The sequence below is a fragment of the Malus domestica genome, chromosome 15, assembly GCF_042453785.1.
Source record: "Malus domestica chromosome 15, GDT2T_hap1".
Taxonomy (NCBI): Eukaryota; Viridiplantae; Streptophyta; class Magnoliopsida; order Rosales; family Rosaceae; genus Malus; species Malus domestica.
Window position 1 is genome coordinate 7,564,012 of NC_091675.1, and position 22,103 is coordinate 7,586,114.

A 22,103-nucleotide genomic window follows, 5' to 3' on the forward strand; every position below is an offset into this window, starting at 1 on the left:
AAATTTAAGATTTGGGACAGGTTAAGATGGACCCAAATCCCTTGGGTTTTTCAAAATCTTATCTTGCTTTAAATATTCCCTCCTCGGCATTATTTTAAGCTAATCCAAAAACTAACCGATGGGTGGTGCTCTGCTCCCAACGCACTAGTTTTATGTTTAATGTTAGAGTGGCGACTCGATCTAGTTGTACAATTATTGGGACACCATCCGAGATATTGATATGACTTTTGAGGTGGAGGGCAAAATCGCAATAGAAGGATACAAATTTTGGGTCTAAAATATTTATGCTTTTTTTTATTTTTTTATTTCACACATCACGTCAATTAAAAGGTTGAGGGTAAGAGGTTGTTATCCTATATTATTATCGAGAAATGATCCTCGTTGGATCTTCTTTGTACATCTATTTATCGTAAATCGTGCGATCAATTTTTGTTAGGTACTGTTTATATTCAATTTTAAATAAAAAAAATTTACAATGATTTCTGACGCATGATATACGATAGACGGATGTGATTGGAGGATCCCTAAGATCCTCATAAAGAGGATATGGCGAGGATCCTCCTGGATTATCACCATTAGAAATAAATCATTAGATATAATTGCTTCACATTGGAAAGTTGATTATTCGTATTTGAGGTGCATATCCTAGCACTTCATAATGTTGTGTGTGCGATAAGAACAGAGGAGTAGAACACATGAGATTAAGTAAGGTTTTCCCCAACGAGGTCACTAACAAATTTAGAACTTGTGTTATAAATGTATAATCTCACGTAGTAGATAGTTTAGTAATGTTATTCTTCATTTGTAAGTGAAAGATTTTAATTTCAATTCTCATAAATGATGTGTTTGATACAATTTATTATATTACTTAACCTATATCTAGAACTCCAACCCTTGGGTTAAAACCTTTTTTTTTTAACTCATAAAATTTAGGTTTTAACCCAGAAACAGTTTTTTTGTTCAAACCCTTCTGGGTTAAATTTTTTGTCCGAGATTATTATAGAATAAATTTGGGATAATTTTATTCTTAAAGTAACTTGTTTTAAGAAAAAAATTATGTAGATTATTCTAATTTAATTTTATGAAAATTTTAACCTACAAATATTTAGATTCTGATAAATATTTAAAAATCACCAAACCGACACCATGAAACTCGTGGAATACTATAAAAGAATATGAAACACATGAAATTTTTTAATTACTTTAGCCATTGGATTTAAATTTGGACCATCATATCTTCATTTTTACCGTTAGATTTAATCATATTAGATTTTAGCTGCTGAATTTAAGGAATTTGTAAATATAAAACTAAAAAAAAATCACAAATATGGTGGGCCAACCCACTAACCCATAGGGAATCTTAAGCTAAATTTGCAATGAGTTTTGGGTTAAAACTCATATTTACCCCGAGGGTTGTAGCAAGTTGGAAGAGGTTTAGAATAAAACCTACAATTTGAGTTTTACTTTTACCTAAAGAGTTGGTGTAGGTCTTACATAAATATATTTGTTTATATAAAAAAATGCATAAGTGGTCCAAATTCTATGTTTTGCAAAATGTAATCTTATCCACAAAGACTCAGTATTCATCTACCAATCAGAATATTAACAAATATATTTCCATGCATCGATGAGAGCAAAACTGTTTAAATCAGTAAAAAAAATTAATCAGTAAATATTTCTAACGATTTATTTATTAGAGGACTAAATCAGGAAGAAAAATAAAAATAATAAGAGAAATATCCGCGACGACAATTATTGTATATACGTAAGGGGCAATAAAAGATTAATTTGTTTTATTATAATATTTTGACACAAGAAAGTTTTGTGTCTAAATACAAATGATGTATTAAAGTATGTGGCTTGGTCGGCAGAAAAGAATGAAAGAGATATTATGATATAATCATTCTTCAGGCAAAATGGATAGGGATGCATTTAATCCACACTCACCGCCTCAGTTGCTGATGTATTCACAATATATTAGATAGGATTTTCTATTACTTTTTTTTATTTGACTTTTTTTATTGTTTGTTATTTTAATTTTAATTGATTAAATATGTTGTATCCAGAAGACTAGAAGTAATCTTATATACTCTAAAATACGGATTCGATCTTTGCCAATTTTCTTCTCTCTATCAACTAACTATTTAACACGCTAATAATTTTATTGTACTAAATAAATATTTGTTCTTCTATAAACGGAATAATGTACTTTGAATAATATCGTATTTGTTTGGTAAAACATATCATTTCTCTCTTCAATAAGACGACACTATTTTTTTTTTTTTTGAAGGTGAAAAGAATTTATCAAGACACGATCAAAAGGTCACACACGCTAAAAGAAGCAGCACCACATAGTTTCACAATAAACTTAAAGAACACTTATTTTATGTTATTCTTACACAAACTCTTTTTTTATTATTTAGAGATGATGTGAACTATTATTATTCACGAGAAAATAAGAGGATTCGACTTGCTTATTTATAAGAGAGGATATATGCACTTTGTTGTAGTTGACTGACATAATTTATGTATTCATTTTTTGGCTATAATATTAAACATTATTATTATTTTTCTTTAAGGTTACAAACTCACATAGGAGGAAAAGAGGATTAAAACTCGCTCAAGTGTGTATATAGTAGAAATGCTCTCTACTACTACATCTACAAACCTCACTTATTATTTTTTTAAACATAACGAAGTATTTATACTATGAGGTGAAGGATTTAACCTAAACGAAAAAAATGTGCATAATTATGAGCTATTGACATTCTACCAAGAGTTTATAAACCCTAAAGTTGGCCATAAAAAAAGAAAAGTTCGGCCATTGTCTACTCATAACTTATTTATTTACACGAAAGATAATGTAGAAGATACATTCGTCAAATAATAGGACTACTCTTATATAAGGTGGGAAGTATCCAATTAGGAGGTACCTATCTCAATAGACGTATCGTTACATTTGATCGAACTTTTTTGTCTATTCGTGATTGATTAATCGTTTTTGCAAACGTCAATCACCAGATAACTGTCAATCACAAGATAACGTTCTCTTATTGGTAAAAAATTAGCCAATTAGAAAGTCTGGTCGGAAGTTACCAATTAAAAAGTTAGTTCGGAAGAGACCAATCAGAATATTATGTATCACGTGGACGTTCTGTTCTAGTTATCCCACTTAAACTAGACATGTCATCTTACGACGCGCCCAAACTACATAAAAGGATAGCTTATTACGTAATAAAGAAAAATGTGAGATACAAAAAAAAAAGTCATAATTTAAAATGTCAGCGAAATTCAATTCAAATTAAATAATTGCATGGTTAAGGCATTCTCTTCACATCTCGAGTTCAAACATCCTCCCTCCTCTTAATAAAAGAGAAAATTACTAATCAAATTTGAATTTGTTCAGAAACCGAAAGAAACACAAAATCCCAGTGCATTTTGTATAGATTGAGACTTGTAGTTTTATTCTTTACTCATTCCATACTGGGCAGGAAATCATTCGATAACACTTCCCCGATTTTGTTCTTAGACTAGAAAGTTCTTAATTAAGATATTATCTATACTAAAAGAGCGGGGGAGTGGGCTTGGTCTCATAATGGACTAACAATAATGTGGTTCAAATTCGTCTTTAGTTAGAATCATGCCTAAGACCTATCACATATAAACGAAGATGAATACCACTAAACTGTAATATTAAGTGGCAGAATAATTAGTAACTAGTACAAAAATATTAGCACTTCCGCTTGCTAACAACAATCTCACTTGAATCTCATTGTTTTATCTTCTCGACTCTCATTTGCATTCTACAACGTTGCTTAGTCATCATAACCAATTTATTATGAAAATATCAACTAATTTAAAAATTGTTTAACAGTTTATTATTATTTAATTTTCAACGTTAACATAAAAAATATGATTCGTTTATTTATTAAATAATCATTGATCGGTAAACGATTAAATGTTTGTTTTGACCAATAAAAAATAAATAAAAGACCAAAAATAAAGGATTTGTAATGCATATAAATACATATTATCTTCTCTTAAAAAGCGTGGGAACTAGGAAGAGTGTAGAGATATTGTATTGACATAAATAAGATAATAAGAGTTTCCGGAAATGGATTTTCTTGGTCACTGTCGTCGCCACGTAATCGCGAACGTGTCCGAGCGCGAGCGCGTGCGCATGCGTCCCTATTCGCCTACGGTGGACGTTAGCCTTTTCCTTGCCCCCTCAAAACTCATGCGACTCACTGTTGTCTATATATATGCCTATCCACCTTTACTCTCCTTCTGAACCTGTTTTTTTCCTCTTATCCTCCACCGCTTCCTTAACCTGCGCACGCCCTGGATCATGTGACTCTCCGTCTTCCTCTTCTTCTTCCTTTCAATTGATGAATACAAGCCCCGTTATCTGGAAGCTCAAACGACGACGCCGACGCATCGGTGAAGGGTAAATCCGTAATTCCCCCGATCGCCGTCTCGGAAACTCCCAGTTCGTTCTTTTCCGTTGCTTCGAATGGACGTCCTAGTGGGCCCCACCTTCTCCCTCGACGTATCGTCCTACGGCCCCGCGCCGAAGCAGGACAACCGCAACCGCGGCGGTCTGTACCTGAATCAGGACCGCGGCGCCGCGGTGGCGGAGGAGGCGTCGTCGGACAGCTCGTCGTCTATCGGTGTTCCGGATGACAGCGAGGAAGAGGAAGACTCCAAAGGCGATAACGGCGACGAGGTGCAGAGCAAGTTTAATGGTGGCGGAGGAGGGTTGGGTTCTCTGGGTTCATTTGGATCACTCGAAGATTCTCTCCCAATCAAGTAAACCCTTCCAGATCTGCAAATATTAATCTCATACCGATCATTTTTACTGAATTTTCAGTTTCTGATCCGTCCCATAGTTAATTAATTTTTGTTTTAATTTTTTCAGGAGGGGATTATCCAACTATTTTTCAGGAAAATCAAAGTCATTTGCCAGCCTGTCAGAAGTAAGCAGCACTGTGAGTTCAGTCAAGGAGGTGGAGAAGCAGGACAACCCATTCAACAAGCGGCGGCGGGTTCTGATCGCCTCCAAGTGGTCGAGAAGATCTTCGTCTTCCTCCTCCCTCTACAACTGGCCAAACCCTAAGTCCATGCCGCTGCTAGCCCTAGCCGAAGACGGAGACGAAGATGACGACGAACACGACCGCGATCGAGAAGGCGAGGGAGAGAACGCGTCGTCGGAGCAATCTTCATCGGACGAGAAGGAGGATCAGGAGAGGAGGAGGCCCCCACAGAAACTGCTCGACAGGAGGCTGAAGAGCTTCAAGTCAAAGAGTTGCTATTGCCTCTCAGATCTGCAGGAACACGATGAGCAGTAACAACTGGTGGTATTTTTTTTAATAATTTTTAATTTTATTTAGTTTTAGGGTTGTTGGATGGATGGAGGGGTTTGTGTTGTTTGTACGTGGGCAGTCAGAAAAAAATTTATAAATATATAAATATATATGGCTAACTTTGTTTCTTCGTCGGGAGAGTCGTGAGACGGTAAAAGATCTTTGTTCAAATCAACGAAACTCCTGACTTGGGGCAGAAAAATCATTGTGGTCATTTTTTGTTGGTATAACGTTATATTAAAAAAATAAAATAAAAATAAATAAGTGAATTAACCATCAAAAGAAAGGAAAATTAACAAAAAAAATTAAAAAAACTTCACTTTTAATGAAAAATCATTTTAAAGGCAGAAGAATAAAGAATATCAAAAAAATATATAAATATGATTTTTCGTTAAAAATGAACAGTACCAAAAGTATTTTGTTAAAATTCTAAATAAAAAAAGAAAACCGGCACTCATCTCGCGCCACGACACCATGTCACCAACAGACTCTCTAGAAGTCTACGCTTATCAAAATTAAAGCCCAAGTCAGTCAACCTAATACTATCTAAACAACCAAGTGACGTTTAGTTTTCCAAAAACAAAAAAAACAAAAAAAACAACCAAGTGACGACTAATGAGGTAAAAAGATACTTTTGCCCCTACATCTCGACGGATATGAGAACAACGATAATTGCTAACAATTGTGTTCAGTAGAGGTTTTTTTATTCCTCGTGTCTGTAATAGGGTTACGTATTAAGTGACTTTTTATTTTATGCGTGTAGGAGGTTTTCATACATGGGATCGCTTTAAATCAGAATGATTATTAACCTCTCTAGCTTTTGATGTAAATATTTCAATTTATCTTTAATAATATTTGAATTTTGACCAAAAAACAAACAAAAAAGAACAACGATAATTGCTAATTGGATCGACATTGCGAACGGACTTGACACAGGATTATGATTAACAACTTTTCACCATAAATTCAGGTCTCCTCGCATAATATTTTAGCAGTATGATTCCTTTGTGGATTATCGTTTTTTATTTTTTGATTTATTTTTAGTGTTAATCGGATATGGATAAACGTATGGTGATCCGCTGGATCGGATGTGTGAAGTACAAAGACATGTTTGCCCCTCAATCAATTATTTAGGTCAATTTTTGGTATGGAATATTGACTATAAAATATTGCTGACCTTTTATCCTTTTTCCCATCCATAGAAAAGGGGAAATTGAAAACAGAGAGTACTTTTTTTTCTTAGGAAAACTGGACTGAACTTCTGCTGTGTTGAGCTGGACATCCATTAGAATTTGGGATGCGTTTTAACGTTTGACATACATTGCTGAATCTAACTGTAGTACGAGCATGGAAGAACTAAGAGAAATTTAACAGATGAATATGAGCTATTTAAGAGAGAACGTTAGTAGAATGACCCGTCAGAACGAGAAACAAAAAAAACACGCGCACATTAAAAGTCTTCGGTGATTTTGTGAGGCCCAATCAGCATACGCCGGGTTGGACGTGGTAAGTCACGTTGCCGCCTTTGTTGCGCAGAAATTGCAGGGACACTCCAAAGAACCATCAAGTCAACGAAAGCCGTCAATTGGAGGCTCTTGAGAACCGGAAGCAGCTGAGCCAACCAGAGAGAATGGTTGGAAGAGTTAAGCCTGATATTAATAGCGTGAGAAACGGAGGGAAAGGATCGGGAAAAAGAAAAAAAAAAAAGGTTTTGACGTTAGTCAAAGGGCTATGAGATACCATAAAAAATTATGGATTGCACAGAAGACCAAATCGAGGAAGGTAAAGAAGGTAAGTGGCTGAATCCCTCGAAAGTCTTGAGGGTGAATTATCATTGAATTATATACGAGTACGGTAGCTTGACTTACAACTTACAGGTATAATTGCTATACAAGAAATACATAAAGGGGATGATTTAATTATACAAAAAATTAGAGATTACGGAAATTATACGGAATCTCAAGAAATAAAAAAACGTATCCATCAATATCATCTTTCAATGGAAAGGTGGAAAACGAGCAAACAAGAAAACACAAGAAACAGAAGCTGATGGAATTAATCAAAACCTAAAAATAGTGAAAGCATTAGCCATGAAACCTAAGTTTGGAAGTCACTAGAATCTTTTGTTGGAGGGAGGATGGAGAGTAATGTTATTCATACGATGTTTTTGTACCACATTTTCATACCACCTTAGGTGGCATTTGATGTGGACAGCCACATCATTTGAATTAATCAGATTTTTAAATTTAGTTCATTATTTAATAAACTAATAATTAAGAAAAAACTAGTTAATTAAATGTTGATTGTGGTATACGAAGAGTATTTATCCTTCATTTCCTTGGGTTTTGCAAATTTTTCAAATGATGTGGTTGTCTACATCAGATGTCACCTAAGATGGTATAGAAAAACATGGTATAAATAACATTACTCAAAAGCAAATTCATCCAATCCCATACCACTAAGAGTCGAAGAACTCAATTTGTCACTCATTCATTCTTGCGAGCGAAGCAACATGATGTGCTTCCTTTATTTTGCTTCATATCTCAACTACCTAACTTCCAACCAGTTTGCTACAGCTTGGTTGGAGTCAATTCCCACATTGTTTTTAGGTAAGAGCACGTTTTCCACTACTTGCTTTATAACTGTGTTTTTCTTTTAACTATTATGTTGGGCCTGGCCGCGGATGCTAAAATGTGATCAAGACAGGTTTGAAAAATTTAAGCTCAATCAACTTATGTCATGTCCAGGAGCAGAAGCATCTCCGGACTCGAAGAAGACCATTCAGCCATGTCCACGAGCAAATGCTACAGTCATTATATTTTTTGTATTTAGTACTACGGTCAAGTAATATTCTTCTTCATATGTAAGTGAGAGGTCTTAAGTTTGATTCTCGCTAAAGGTGAATTTGAACTACATTATTGTTAGCCATTGTGAGGCTAATCCCACCCTCATTTCTCTTAGTATAGATAAGATCGTTTGTTAAAAAAAAAAAAGTAACATTGAGCTGTAAACGTGGGTTTGTCCAGTTGGTTAATAACATCTATATTCCCGTAAATTAGAACACCGTCCTGTTAAAAAGTGATGGCGAGCTTGGGTTGGGCCTGAAGTTGGGCTAAATACAAAAAGATCAAGTTTAGGCCCTACTCTTTTGACAAATGGGTCGTTCCTACACTGATTGAGATGTAGGACAGAGTGTGGATGCTCCAACTTGTACCCATACCATGGCGTGTCTACTCGCGCCACTTCGTCCCACCTCGCCCTCACTCTCAATCCCTCGAACCAGATTTGGGGCCAAACCTCCGTCCAACGCGGCCCCCGCCCCGAGTCGACTTATTCACAACTCGATGAGCCAACCCGCAGCCGAAGGCAATCCGGACGTCCCAAAGTCCGACACCACGGACGTCCTGGTTCAGTACGTCGTGCTCCGGCGAGACCTAATCGACACGTGGCCGATGGGCAGCGTGGTCACACAGGGCTGCCATGCTTCCGCGTCCGCCATTTGGTCCCCCACAAAGACGACCCCGTCACCCTCCAGTACTGTGGCCCGGAAAACATCGATTCTATGCATAAGGTAAATCCAAAAGCTTTAAATTGTGAAGGAAAAAAAAATTGGATTTTGTTGTGTTTATCAGTTTGGATTTCAGGGTTTTGGTTACCAAATGTGGAATGAAGGTGTGGTTCTTAGTATTTTTCATGTTCCTTTTACCGGAGCGGTATTCTAACGTAATCTAAACTACGAGGAGGGAAATTTGAACTTTGATGTTAATGTTACCTCTTCTTTAAAAAAAAAAAGGGTTTTAGCCTATACTGTGAATTTTGTCCACTTGGGCGCACAGAATGTATGAAATTCGTCGTGTCACAGCATAAAGTTAGAGTCTTTACAGAGGTAAACATGTACGGTAATATGAGGTTGCATAGCTTAAAGTTACTGTTCGTTCAATTGGGTTATTGAGATTTATGCTGGGAATTTTCTTGTTAATCGGTTAATTGGGTTTGAGAATTGCTTGGACTACTGCTGGTTTTTGTTTTGCATGTAGTGTTGTTATTTAACCTTTGCTGCAGGTTACTCTTGAGGTGAAGGGTGAACCCCAGATATTGAATTTGTCAGAGAAGCTGAAAGCAGGTGGCATAGCGCACAAGCTGTGGATTGAGCAACCCGAAAACTTCCCAACCTGTCTCGCCACAAAGCCCTACCCCAAATCCGCGGTATCGGCGTATTTTAAAAAGTTGAAACTCTGCAAGTGAAGTTACTGTCATCCTCATTAGTCCACAGCCATGAATTGTGTACGAGTTTCAAGGTTAACTTGTTCGTTTATGAATAGGTTCATAGGATTTTTTTTCAGTTGTTCTTTCAGTTTATGTTGAATGTGTTAGAACACAGTTGGAGAAATAGCAATCCTAATTGGTTAAGAAGTAAAATCCGGAAGGCGGTTCGATTCAGTCGGAAAATTCATTCATATTGTTTTGGAGCAAGAACGGGAGCAATCAGACGAAATTTAGAAAGAAATCGAAAACGATTGCAAGTACATGTTAATAGAGTCTGTCATTCGCAGTATATATTCTGCTATATATACAAAACCAAAAACTGTAAGCTCTCTACATATCATGTGAGTTCATCACTGCACTACCAATTTTCTAGCACACAAGCTGCAGTAGAGCTTGCGCTTGGTCCTCCAATACAGCGGCAGGAAGCAAAACCTCCAGTTGCTCTCGACATCCATGGCTTGCACCATTCCTCCACAGTAAGGGCATGCCCCCGGTGCCGGTTGCCTCGACAGCACCCTCTCCTCTTCATCACACACGAACACCAAACACATGATCGAATACCCTTCTTCCTTCTTCCTTTGACCTCGAGCCTTTCTAGGGTTTCCGGCTTTGCTTGCTCCTCCGCCTGTCTGCCTTTCTTTCCTGTCTCTGGTTGCTGCTACGAGATTTGCTCCAAGTGATCGGAAACTGAAACCGTTCGCCGGCTTACAAGGTGCAAGGCAATTCCGATTTATACACAGAGAGAGGGAACTTCCAGAAAAACGTAGCTTAATCTGGCTGGTTGGAAGGCAGGTCCAATGGTTATGTAAAAACCGCGTATGTAGAAGATTCCAACCCCAAAGGTGACAAGTACAATTTACATAAGATAACAACTTTATGTTAAATCTATCTTATCTAGATATTATTATATACGCGTTGATTCTGTCTTCTGTGTTCCTTATTTTCCTCAAATGCGTGTCAACATTTGTGACTTATCTGTTTTGACGCAAGCGACTTTCGAAAATACTAGAATCAATCGTGCATGTGCAGTTTCCACGTTGATGCTATATCGATCGTCGCACTCACGCTTTTGCTTTTTTGATGAAAACTTCCTTGAAACTCGGTGCAAAAATCTACGGCGGTGTAATGTGAAATGAATGGTAATTTAAAAAAAGGGAATCATATCCCTCATCATTTTCATCCATCTCGCTACTATTCTCGTGCACTAAGTCACGAGTTATTGTTGTCACGCCTTGCTTTTTCAAAACATCAATGATGCTTGTCAATATAAATCAATTCAAGTGGATGCTTCGCAATCTTATTTAAAGATCTTTGGCCTTAATTGGATTGCTTTGAATTTTCCGTCCAATAATTGAAAGCATGAAAAAGATGTTGCAACTCTCAACCCCCTTCAAATAAGTAATTCAACTTTTAATAGTAAGAAAACCGATCTGAATCGACTCAAAACACAGAAAACCAACCCAAATGATTGGTTGATTCTATTTTATCTTTCAAACCAGCAATATTGAAGATAGGTGATTCGAGCACAACATCCCTATTTGGGTTAAACGATCATAACCACCTAAATTATAAGTCATTTTTCTTAGTTGATTGTAGTCGAAATTTTTATCTTTGTCAAAAAACGATTGTCATCCATTATTTCTTTATTTTTTTACTAAAAAGTATGGCATCAATTCAAAAACTTTAATTTGAACCAATGCAAAATAGGAGTATGATTCTCTCCCATTCTATTCTCATCCATTTCCCTCCTCTCCTCTCACTCATTGTTTTTTGTCTTATTATCTCTATAAAAAAAATCAATATAAGATGTTGATGTGAATTAACCATGACCGTTCAAATAAGAGGAAAAGAAAGGGGAGAGAGATTAGAAGATGAGAGAATCATTCTCATGCAAAATCTCGCACAAAGATTTGGATAAGATATGACTGATTTCATAGCCCACCAAGAGGGTTAATAAGTTAATTATAGGTCAGATTATAGTAATTTGGGTCAATTAAGTGCTCATACAAAGCTACAAAAGTGCTTCCATGTCTGCGGAAGAGCAAAGCAAATACTAGGCATAGCTAGCTGTAGAACAATATTATAACCAAACAAATATGGAAGTTATAACATAGAAATTGTGTATATAATTGAACAAGTCAATAATTTAGGCGAAAAGAAGTTGACAACTAGAAGGAGAAAATCCCCTAAAAGCACTTGGAGCTGGCAGAAGCTGCCACTCAACTTTTAGCTCTGCTTCGCACTCGGACAGCCTTCCAATTCCCACATTCAACCCACATGCCACCACACATATGTTCCCTTCCACCCCGCTCGCAGCAAAGGGACGTCTCAGTGCCTCACATGGGAATCTGTCCCCACCCACGTACCGCCACGTGTCCTTATCAGGGTCGTACGCCTTAATCGGACAGTCCCCATACTCCGATATCACCAAGAGCCTGCCGCCCACGACCACACTCACGCCCGTCCACCCGTCCCTCATTCCCGGCCTCATCTCCTGCCACGTGTCATCATCGGGGTCGTAGACCACACCACGTGGCGAGTGCATAAACGGCCACGTCCACCCCTCGGTCACGTACATCTTGTTGCCCACCACGTTGGAGTCATACTTGGCCAATCCAGCTGGCAGGGTGGCACATGGCGCCCATGTGTCTTTCACCGGGTCGTAACAGTCTACGGCCCTGATCGAACTGCCATTGCAAGCCTTGTCGCCTCCAACGGCCAAGATCTTTCCATTGATACTTCCCGCGTCGAACAATGACCGCGGGGTCGACATTGGAGTAGCTGTTGACCATTGATTGGTGGATGTACGATAGACGATGGTTGTCTTCATAGAGGATTCCCTGTCCGCCCGCACGCCGCCCAATACAACGAGCGTCCCCTCACGTGGCAGGGAAGCGCATGCGAACCCCGGCGGGCAAGCGGCCTTGGGACACGGCATGGGAGGCAAAACAAACCAACGGCCAGATCGCGGATCCAACGCTTGCCACTGCATCCTAGCCGTTGATTTGTTGAAGGCGAAAACGAAAAGATAAGGCAAAGGCAAACACAAAGACTTCTTGCAAAGAACAAAGCTAGGGTCTGTAATGGCTCTTTTCCATGAAGCAGAGACCGAACGCACCAGAGCCTGGTACGGATATGGAAGATAAAGCAGGCAGAGCTCAGCAACCTCATCCGGCAATCCGGGAATCAACGGCTCAGATTTCCTCATGCTGATTTCCTGTTTAGAACACTGATCGGAACCTGGGTTTGATCCAGACGATGTTCTCGGAGCCGCCATTGCCGAAATTCGCATACAAACACGTAAAGCAAAACTACCCAGATGAAGAAATGATCGAAAACTTCGAGTTTCTTGAAGAATTCATGAATCGAAAAGTAAGTTTGCAAGGTGTTCGACACTTGGTCTAGCTGCAGGATTGTGGTAGTTGCAGAGCACACTATATGTATGAGTATTTATAGTGCGGAAAAAGAGATCATGGAGATAAAATTATGAAGTGTGATGACGAAGCGAAGATTCACATCTGTGGAAGAATTATTGGTTGGTCAAAAGGGTGGCTTAATTAAATCGGATTAATTTTGGTTAAAAGTGTTTAGGGGCTGTGATTGGGTTTCGTTTGTTGTTTTGTGGGTGTGCATCTAGAAACCGGAATACAAGGTAAAGAGTGACGCCACAGAACTTGAGAACACGCAGAGCGGCAGATCCGAAAGAGACTTGTGTGGGATTAAAGAAATGAGCAACGAAACGAAAGTTTGAGTAAAATCGGGCGCAAACAGAGTGACCAAAAATATTTTTAATCCGAACAGAATTGCGGGTTTGAATATAAACACAGTGACCAAAGCGGATCTTATAGCCAAGAGGAATAGAGGGGTGGTTGGTTTCTTGAAAATAATTGAATTCTTGGGGGGTTTTAAAGAATAAAGAAATGAGGAAGAGGATGCATGGAGACTTGTTTGGTGTAGCAGGGGAGGGTATGATGGATCCAATTGAGATACATAGTGGTGCTTGAAGATTGAGTGGAATATAAAAAAGATCAATTTGTGGGGTATGTATTTAGGTGTGAATATGAACTTATGGATAGACTAATGATCCCATTACTTTAATGACTAATTGACTATGATAATTGTAGTAGGGCCTCCTCTTTGTGGTTTTGATTAGATACCTTAATGTCGTGATATTTTGGTTTAGCGTATAAGCGTTTCATGAGAAATGTTTTTTTTTTTTTGTTTTGTTTTGTTTTTTTTTTTTTGAAATATGACATGTTACTGATCACTTCTATGTGGCGTTGGTTCACAATTTTATCATTATAAGACTTTTTGGTCTTTCGAGATGTAAAAAGTACTTATGTTTTTACAAAACACCTGAAAGTACTTCTCGAAAGGTCTCCATAAAGCACAAACTTAGGGAAAGAGATCCGAGGATCTCTTCCTTCAAAGTTCACGGGATTAAGTCATGAGTGATCTGGACCTTTGAAATTTGATGCAACGACTAAAAACAGAAAATTAATAAAAACTTTTAAAAGTTATAATAATTTTTAGCCGTTTGATCAAATTTTAAGGATTCGAATCACTTGATCTGTGGCTTTTGAAGGAGGATCTCTTCCCCAAACTTAGAAGTGATTTTTTGTGCTAACTCGGTATAAAGTGTTTTTAATTATTTAAAAAAGTTTCGGACTGTTTTAAAAGAATTGTCAAAACATGAACGGATCCTCTTTGTGAGGATCCAGATGATTCATTAATCATATTCGTTCATCGTAAATCGTACGATCAATTTTCTCATATATTATTTGTATTTAATTTTAAATAAAAATTTTAAAATAATTTATGATCGTATGATGTACAATAAATGAATACAATTAGAAGATCTTTATAATCCTCACAAAGGGGATTGGAAAGGATCCTCATTCGTCAAACATTTCGGTGCCTTTATTGTCAAAGCATTTGGTTTCATCCATGTACATGTTCTAACCACATGTGAAGTTTGTGGCCTAAAATTGCCGAAGGGTGCCCCTTTCGGACAGATCCTAAATGGGATGTGTTATCCACACACCTCAAATTACTCCTTACACACTCTTGTTAATTTTTATCTGTTGATTTTTTTCAATCCATCCGACCCGAAGGTCGAAAATTAGAAGGGTGTGTAAAAAGTAAAATGGGATGTGTAGATATCACACCCCATCCCAAATTTCATTAGCACTATGCCCTAAACTTGATGCTCACACTAATACGTGCCCTCAATTTCATATCGTTACTTAGTACTGTTGACTTTTGTCAAATACTTGTAATATTGGGTTTTCAAGTTAAACCTGATTAGTTGTAATTGGTGTAATTGCAGTATTATGTATACATACCTCAACGTGATAACATATCATTCAGAGTCAAACAACGTTTTTCTTCTAGTACTACGGGTTAATAATATTTTTCTGCATTTATAAGTTAGATGTCTTAATTGTGAATATAAAATGACGAGCTCACAACCAATATATTACATAATTCCCTTAGTGTAAAATACTCCGCCTCTTACAGGTAACAAGTTCTTCCTCAATACTAACAACATCTCTAAGAAAAGTTTTAGAATTTTGTTAAACTAGCAAGTGATTTGCGTCAAAATCTCCAACGACACTCTGTTTTAACAAATTTTGATTACTTTATTATTCATACTTTAAACTTGACCCACATATTTTCTAGGACGATTTTATGCGCATTCATAGTATATAAAAAAACAAAACAGTATTCAATCTATGTAAATCTTAAACTTTTCTGATTGCGAGTTTTCATAGAAAGATGCAAACACAGAATTGAAAATTGTACATTAATCTGCATAAAAAGTCAAGAATTTGTCCTCCACCATAAATAAAATAAAACGACTTAAACCTAAAGAGAAGGTATAATGTCGTTTTCTTGTTTTCAAAGAACATACGGGCTTATCTTTTACAGGTTTCCATGAGCTGTTTCTGCTGGTTGTTTGGGCCAATTTGAGCACCTTAAAAACAACATTTAGTCATTCGAAATGGCAACAACGAATAGTAGATTGAGAGACTTATTATACTCCCATTACGCTACCGCAACATTCCAAATCAACAAGACAACGTTGTTTAGATAAATTAAAACAAATGATACTGCATTATTAGCCTAAAACATCATGATAAGCCATTCTCGAACGAGAGGACCATCCAACACCGCCCATTTCATGTTGCTCTTTATAGTGTGGAAGGTGGAAAAGTTGCTTTTACCTTGAATGGGAGGGACGGACAGGAAACTCAAAAAAGTAGATTATGATGTGTGGTTTTTTCCAGGCATGTACTATAAACAAAGATTTGGATGATGCCTATTAATGGAAACAAGGTTTTTTTTTTTTAAATCACAAATGGTTTTTTTTATTGGTTTTGTGGATCCTATATGGGTTCCACCCCAACACACTAACGGATTTTTTAATGAAGTTAGACATTAAGGACAATATTGATAACCAAAGTAAAAGATAAGGGACTAAATTGATCAGTTTGAAACATAAAGGACTAAACTGATGAGTTCATAAAACATAAGGGAACATTAGAAATGGAAACAATGTGAGAAAAGGGTTAAAGGCGTAATTGAGAATATCACTTCAGCAAATGAAAAAACGAAGACATGCATGCTCACCTTTTAGCTTTAGATTAATAATCTTTACAACGTAATATGCCATACAATCTAATAAGATAAAAACTCACAGTTTAAATAGTTAAGCTTTCACAGTATTTTACTAGAATAGCTTCTACTCAGGGTCGTCTTTGAGATTTCGTGGCCATGTGCAAAATTTATAAAATGGCCTCTTTTTAAGTTTTTATTTTTTTAAAGTAGGACAATATATTGGTACTGGAAAATAATAACTTAAATCAAAACATAAAATGGCCTATTTTTAAGTATTTGTTTTAAGTAGGACAATATATTGGTACTAGAAAATAATAACTTAAATCAAAACAACATGTAGGACTCACTGATGTAAGTTTGCAAGTTTCATTAAATAAGTAAAGAGAGTTACAAAAATAACCTTCACTAAATAATAAAAAAAACAGTTCAATCTTAAGCAGCCAAATAAAGAAAAAAAAAGCTACAAAAACTCTAACTTTAGAGTTTCACTTGAGTATATAGCATTATTATATAATAAAATTGAAAAGAAAATCGTTTTTTAAGGTGTTGTTATCGGCACTCCTAATATCACATTGTGCACTCCAAATTTTTATATTTGAAAAAAAAAAATTACACTTACAAAAGTGCACTATAAGATTTTAAAATGCTAATAAAAATAATTTTTTAATATATAACATCATTATTACATATAAATATAAGATACCAAAATTTTTTGAGAGTTACACCTTTCACTCCCTTTCAACGCCACCTCTGCTTCTTTTGCTTAACTATTATCGCTGCTACTAGAAGCGTAACCCATAGATGTTTTCTAACACAATCCATTTCAATTTTTCTGAAAACGCTTTTAAATAACTAAAATACTTTCTTTTTTTTTTTTGGTATTTAAAGTCGAATCTCCTTTTATGACTTAAGACTAAATTACAACAGTGCTCGATAAAAAATAATGGAGTAGGGGTAAAATAAGCATTAAAAAGGTCAAATGATCCATCCCACTAGAGTCTGTAGATTAAGCTACATCTGATGTAGGTGCTACTTCGCTGCTGAATTTATTATGGCTCGAATCCTCTTCTTCAAAGTATTTGATTGCGAAGCTCCACAAGAAGGATGAAGACAGGGGAGGCGTGGAACCAAAAAGACAAGGAAGAGCAATACTAAGGCAACTGGGGATGCTACTGCTAGAGTTTAGATCGACATACGCTTTGGTTTTGTTACAGTACAGCATTGACGAAACCAACTCCACCGCTCCAAATGATGCAGATAGTATTGGGAGCCTACGTTATAAAAAAAAAAAAGAAGAAATTTTTAGTTATTTCTGCAAACTCGAAAGTGCTTTTCAGGATCGAAATACGTACGTACGGTAATATGGACATGCATGCATGAGATACTTACAGAGCCACGAATGTTTTACTACTCCACATAACGCGTCGGTAAAACAGAAACGGGAATGCAATCAAAGAAAACACGACGAGGAATCCGATGGATAGGTACCCAGGAACAACAATCCGAGGATTACACGGGTACTTGCAAGTGACGACTACGCCTTTCGCATCTTTTGCGATGGGGATAACAGAAGGCTACGATAACCAAATTCAATTCAGTTCAACTTCAATCAAAGAAAAAAGGCAACCAAATTCAATTGAGTTCAATTTCAGAGGGAAAAAAAAGGACCAAAAAGCACTTAATAAGCAGATTACCATAAGATTTTCGACAAAAAGATACAACAACAACAACAACAACAAAGCCTTTTCCCACTAAGTGGGGTCGGCTATATGAATCCTAGAACACCATTGCGCTCGGTTTTGTGTCATGTCCTCCGTTAGATCCAAGTACTCTAAGTCTTTTCTTAGGGTCTCTTCCAAAGTTTTCCTTGGTCTTCCTCTACCCCTTCGGCCCCGAACCTCTGTTCCGTAGTTACATCTTCGAACCGGAGTATCAGTAGGTCTTCTTTGCACATGTCCAAACCACCGTAACCGATTTTCTCTCATCTTTCCTTCAACTTCGGCTACTCCTACATTACCTCGGATATCCTCATTCACAATCTTATCCTTTCTCGTGTGCCCACACATCCCACGAAGCATCCTTATCTCCGCTACACCTATTTTGTGTACGTGTTGATGCTTCACCGCCCAACATTCTGTGCCATACAACATCGCTGGCCTTATTACCGTCCTATAAAATTTTCCCTTGAGCTTTAGTGACCTACGACGGTCACACAACACGCCGGATGCACTCTTACACTTCATCCATCCAGCTTGTATTCTATGGTTGAGATCTCCATCTAATTCTCCGTTCTCTTGCAAGATAGATCCTAGGTAGCGAAAACGGTCGCTTTTTGTGATCTTCGCTAGATTGCTCCGGTCATTAGTGTGGATAAGTATATAAATGGATAGAGATAGGAAAGCAAACACCAGATGTACGTGGTTCACCCATATTGGCTACGTCCACGAAATAGAGGAGTTCTCATTAATTGTGAAGGGTTTACACAAGTACATAGGTTCAAGCTCTCTTTTAGTGAGTACAAGTGAATGATTTAATACAAATGACATTAGGAAATATTGTGGGAGAATGATCTCGTAATCACGAAACTTCTAAGTTCCGGAGTGTGGTATCGTCTTGACTTGCCTTATCTGTCTCGTAGGTAGATGTGGCATCTTCTCTGGAAGTACTCTTCCTCCATCCAGGGGTGGTATCTTTAACTGGTGGAGATGCACAAGGTAATGTATCGATTTCACTTGAAGCTTACTTGTAGTTTCAGGCTTGGTCAAGCGCGATACAAACCATGTAGTAGGAGTCCTCCAAGTCGCCGAGCTAGGGGATCTGCTGAAAGAGGTGACAGACAAGGTAAGCAATCAGAGCTCCAAGCAATCAGTCCTAGATCAGAACTTTGATTTCGAGTTCCGGCTGATTGTTCACATTCTCCCTATCTTGCAGGCAGCATGAAGGATAAAGAGAAGAAAAATGAGAAGAGATGATATGAGATACTTTTGCTTTTGAAGAATTAACTTTCCACAGGCTTATTCTTGAACTGGGCTGGAGGGTTTTCTGGTTTCCTCCAGAGTATAAGGCCGACTGAAGAATTTGAGAGTCAAAACAAGTCCATCAAATCTATAGTACGTTCGACCCTGCTGATATGGGATACTTTTGCTTTTGACAGAGTAGTGGATGTATCGGCACGTGTGCTGTTACGCTTGTCTCCACATGCTTCCTTGTATCCTTCTCACTTGCCCTATATGTTCCTCAGGCAGATGCGGTATCTTCCCTGGAAGCATAAGATGTTGAAGATGAGTACTCGAGAGCAATGCCAGGTACGTAATCAAGTAAGGGGTTCCAGGCAGTCAGTTCCTGACTGGAAACTTGATTCCAAGTGTTGACTGATTGCTCTCTTTCTCCTTGTCTTGCAGGTAAGAACAAGGCCAAAGGAAAAGACAGGGAAAAAACATGATATGGGATACTCTTGCTTTTAACCCTGATGATATGAGATATTCTTGCTCTAGTATAGCTTGTTTGCAGAGGTATTATCGGGGGGAAAGAAAGCTGAATATTTCGAAAGGCTTCTTTGGGAGTGCCCTATCAGATATGAGGAAGGGTTAAGCATTTTTGCAGGTCTGCCTGTCTGTTGGGGATGAAGGTCAACATATATAGGAGTCTCCCTAACAACAAGTAGTAATGCTATTCCTTTACCCTGCTTGGTCATAACACGGTAGTGGGAGCTGCCAGCTTCACATGTTTTAACCAAGGTTCTAAAAAACGCTAGGCGCTAGTCGGGCGGCGGGCTAGCGCCTAGCGCCTAGGCGGCTAGGCGGGGTCTAGGCGGGCGCCTAGGCGGCCTAGGCGGATTTAGGTAAATTTCTTATATATTTTATGAATTAATTAAATTTACTATATCAAATATAAATAATTATTGATTAATATGTTATTTCTTATGAAAGAACATATATATGTGAATGTTTTATGTACATATATGATATGCTTTCTTAGGAAAAAAATTATCTAAATAATTTATAATTTATATAAAATTTATATACACACACAATATATATAACAAATTTTAAAAAATATAAAAAACCCACGTGGTGGTTTTTATTATTAAAACCATCAACCTTTTCGCATCACATGTCCACATGTCCACCTTGGGTGGTTTTCATTATTAAAACCACTACAGTCCATGGTTTTCTTCATTAAAACCATTAGCTTTTGGCTGTAAACTTGGATTTGAGATCCACTCCCCGCACCACTACATTTGAAATCTCTCTCTCTCTCTCTCTCTCTCTCTCTCTCTCTTCGCACTCTCTCCTTTCATCTTCACAGATGAGCTCCACTTCTCTGATTGCTCTGCCAGTAACATTTTTTCTTCCTTCATCTTCAGTTCACAGAGACGAGCTCCACTTCTTCGATTGCTCCGCCCAATTCTCCATCGTCTTCTCCGCCTAATTCCCCATCTTCTTGCCCTGCAAAATTTCCCAAAACATATTCTAGCACAGCGAAGATCCTTGAAAACGTTGCTGGCTCCGGTGAAGAAATCCGAAGAGTCCAGGTCAAATTTTTCGTTTTTTTTCCAGCAATTGCCTAGTTCACCGCCGAGACCGCCTAGCTCGCCGCCGCGACCGCCCAGCCCGCCCAGTCGGCATCCTAGACACCGCCTAATACCCTTGCCGATTTATTGAACGTTTTTGGAAAAATCGCGGCGGCGGTCCGACGCCCAGCGCCTAGGCGCCGCCTAGGCGGCCGCCTTGACCGCGTTTTAGAACACTGGTTTTAACTCTGTCAGAGCACTTTGAAAAAGTGGTCTGTGGTATCTGGAAAACTGATGTTGCGTGTAAAGATTACAGACAAGCTTTATCCAAGGAGATCCGGCTCTTGAAGTTGGGAAAGTGGTGCCTCTTTGGTTTTCGAACAAGCAATCCTATCGGAGATCTGGCTCTCGAGATTCGAAAAATGATGCCTTTTTTATTTTTGAGAAAGCAATTCTGCTAGGGGTCTGGCTCTCGAGATTCGGATAGCGGTGTCTCTTCGATTTTTGAGAAAGTAATCATGTTAGGAGTTTGGCTCTCGAGATTCGGAGGGCGGTGCCTCTTCGATTTTGGAGCAAGCAATCTTGTTGGGAGTGTTTTCTCGAATGTGAGAAAAGGTTGGGCATGTTTGCTAGTCTATCTTGCCACGAAGCACAGAGGTTGACACACAGAGACTTTCCAATTATCCAGCAATGGTACTGTTCCTTTACCCTTGTGGGTAATAATATGGTAGCTAGACCTTCAAAATTTATGTGTCTAAACTTTGTTAGTGCTGTTTCTTTGCTATTCTTTTACCCTTCTTGGTCAGAGCGGTGTAGTGGGAGCTGCAAGCTTCACGTGTCTCAACTTTGTCAAAGAACTTTGGCAAAGTTATCTGTGGTACCCATGAGCTAATGTTGCGTGTGAGAAATGGGTGATTAAACAGTAAGATTCATGTGCTTTCTACTTCACCAGAAATCTTCGACATAATGCCCATAATTTCCGCAAAGCTGACAGGTGCTGACAAGGCTGGAAAAGTAGGTGCCTCTTCGATTTCTGAGATCGGCCCTCGTGGACTATGAGCAGCCCAACTTTTGAGAAAGCAAGCGCCTCTTCGATTTCTGAGATCGGCCTTCGTGGTCTTTGAGCAGCCCAACTTTTGAGAAAGCAAACGTCTCGTGGTCTCTGAGCAGCCCAGCTTTTGAGAAAGCAAACGCCTCTTCAATTTCTGAAGCTCCGTCGAATGCAGATTTTTATAGAGGCTGGCATTAAGTTCCAAAGCACACTTGAATCTCCACCAGTAGAAGCTCCATTCTTGCACTTCTAAGATCTTGATTTGTCCGACCTCTTCTCTCTTCAACAC

The 22,103-nt window shown here is 38.0% G+C and overlaps 3 protein-coding genes and 1 pseudogene across 3 annotated transcripts; 2 read left to right on the forward strand and 2 right to left on the reverse strand.

Moving 5' to 3' along the window:
- Positions 1-4,051: 4,051 nt before the first annotated feature.
- Positions 4,052-5,493, forward strand: LOC103424737 (protein OXIDATIVE STRESS 3 LIKE 4-like). Its single transcript, XM_008362831.4, has 2 exons — positions 4,052-4,809; positions 4,919-5,493. Exons 1-2 carry the CDS (start codon positions 4,514-4,516, stop codon positions 5,346-5,348), a joined length of 726 nt encoding a protein of 241 aa, XP_008361053.2. The 5' UTR covers positions 4,052-4,513; the 3' UTR covers positions 5,349-5,493.
- Positions 5,494-8,511: 3,018 nt separating this feature from the next.
- LOC103456092 (uncharacterized) lies at positions 8,512-10,331 on the forward strand (annotated as a pseudogene).
- LOC103456091 (uncharacterized) lies at positions 9,800-10,180 on the reverse strand. Its single transcript, XM_008395722.4, has one exon. The coding sequence runs from the start codon at positions 10,178-10,180 to the stop codon at positions 9,980-9,982; it is 201 nt and encodes a 66-aa protein (XP_008393944.1). The 3' UTR covers positions 9,800-9,979.
- Positions 10,332-11,583: 1,252 nt separating the features above from the next.
- Positions 11,584-13,703, reverse strand: LOC103431337 (F-box protein AFR). The gene has a single exon (XM_008369486.4). The coding sequence runs from the start codon at positions 12,919-12,921 to the stop codon at positions 11,776-11,778; it is 1,146 nt and encodes a 381-aa protein (XP_008367708.2). The 5' UTR covers positions 12,922-13,703; the 3' UTR covers positions 11,584-11,775.
- Positions 13,704-22,103: the final 8,400 nt, after the last annotated feature.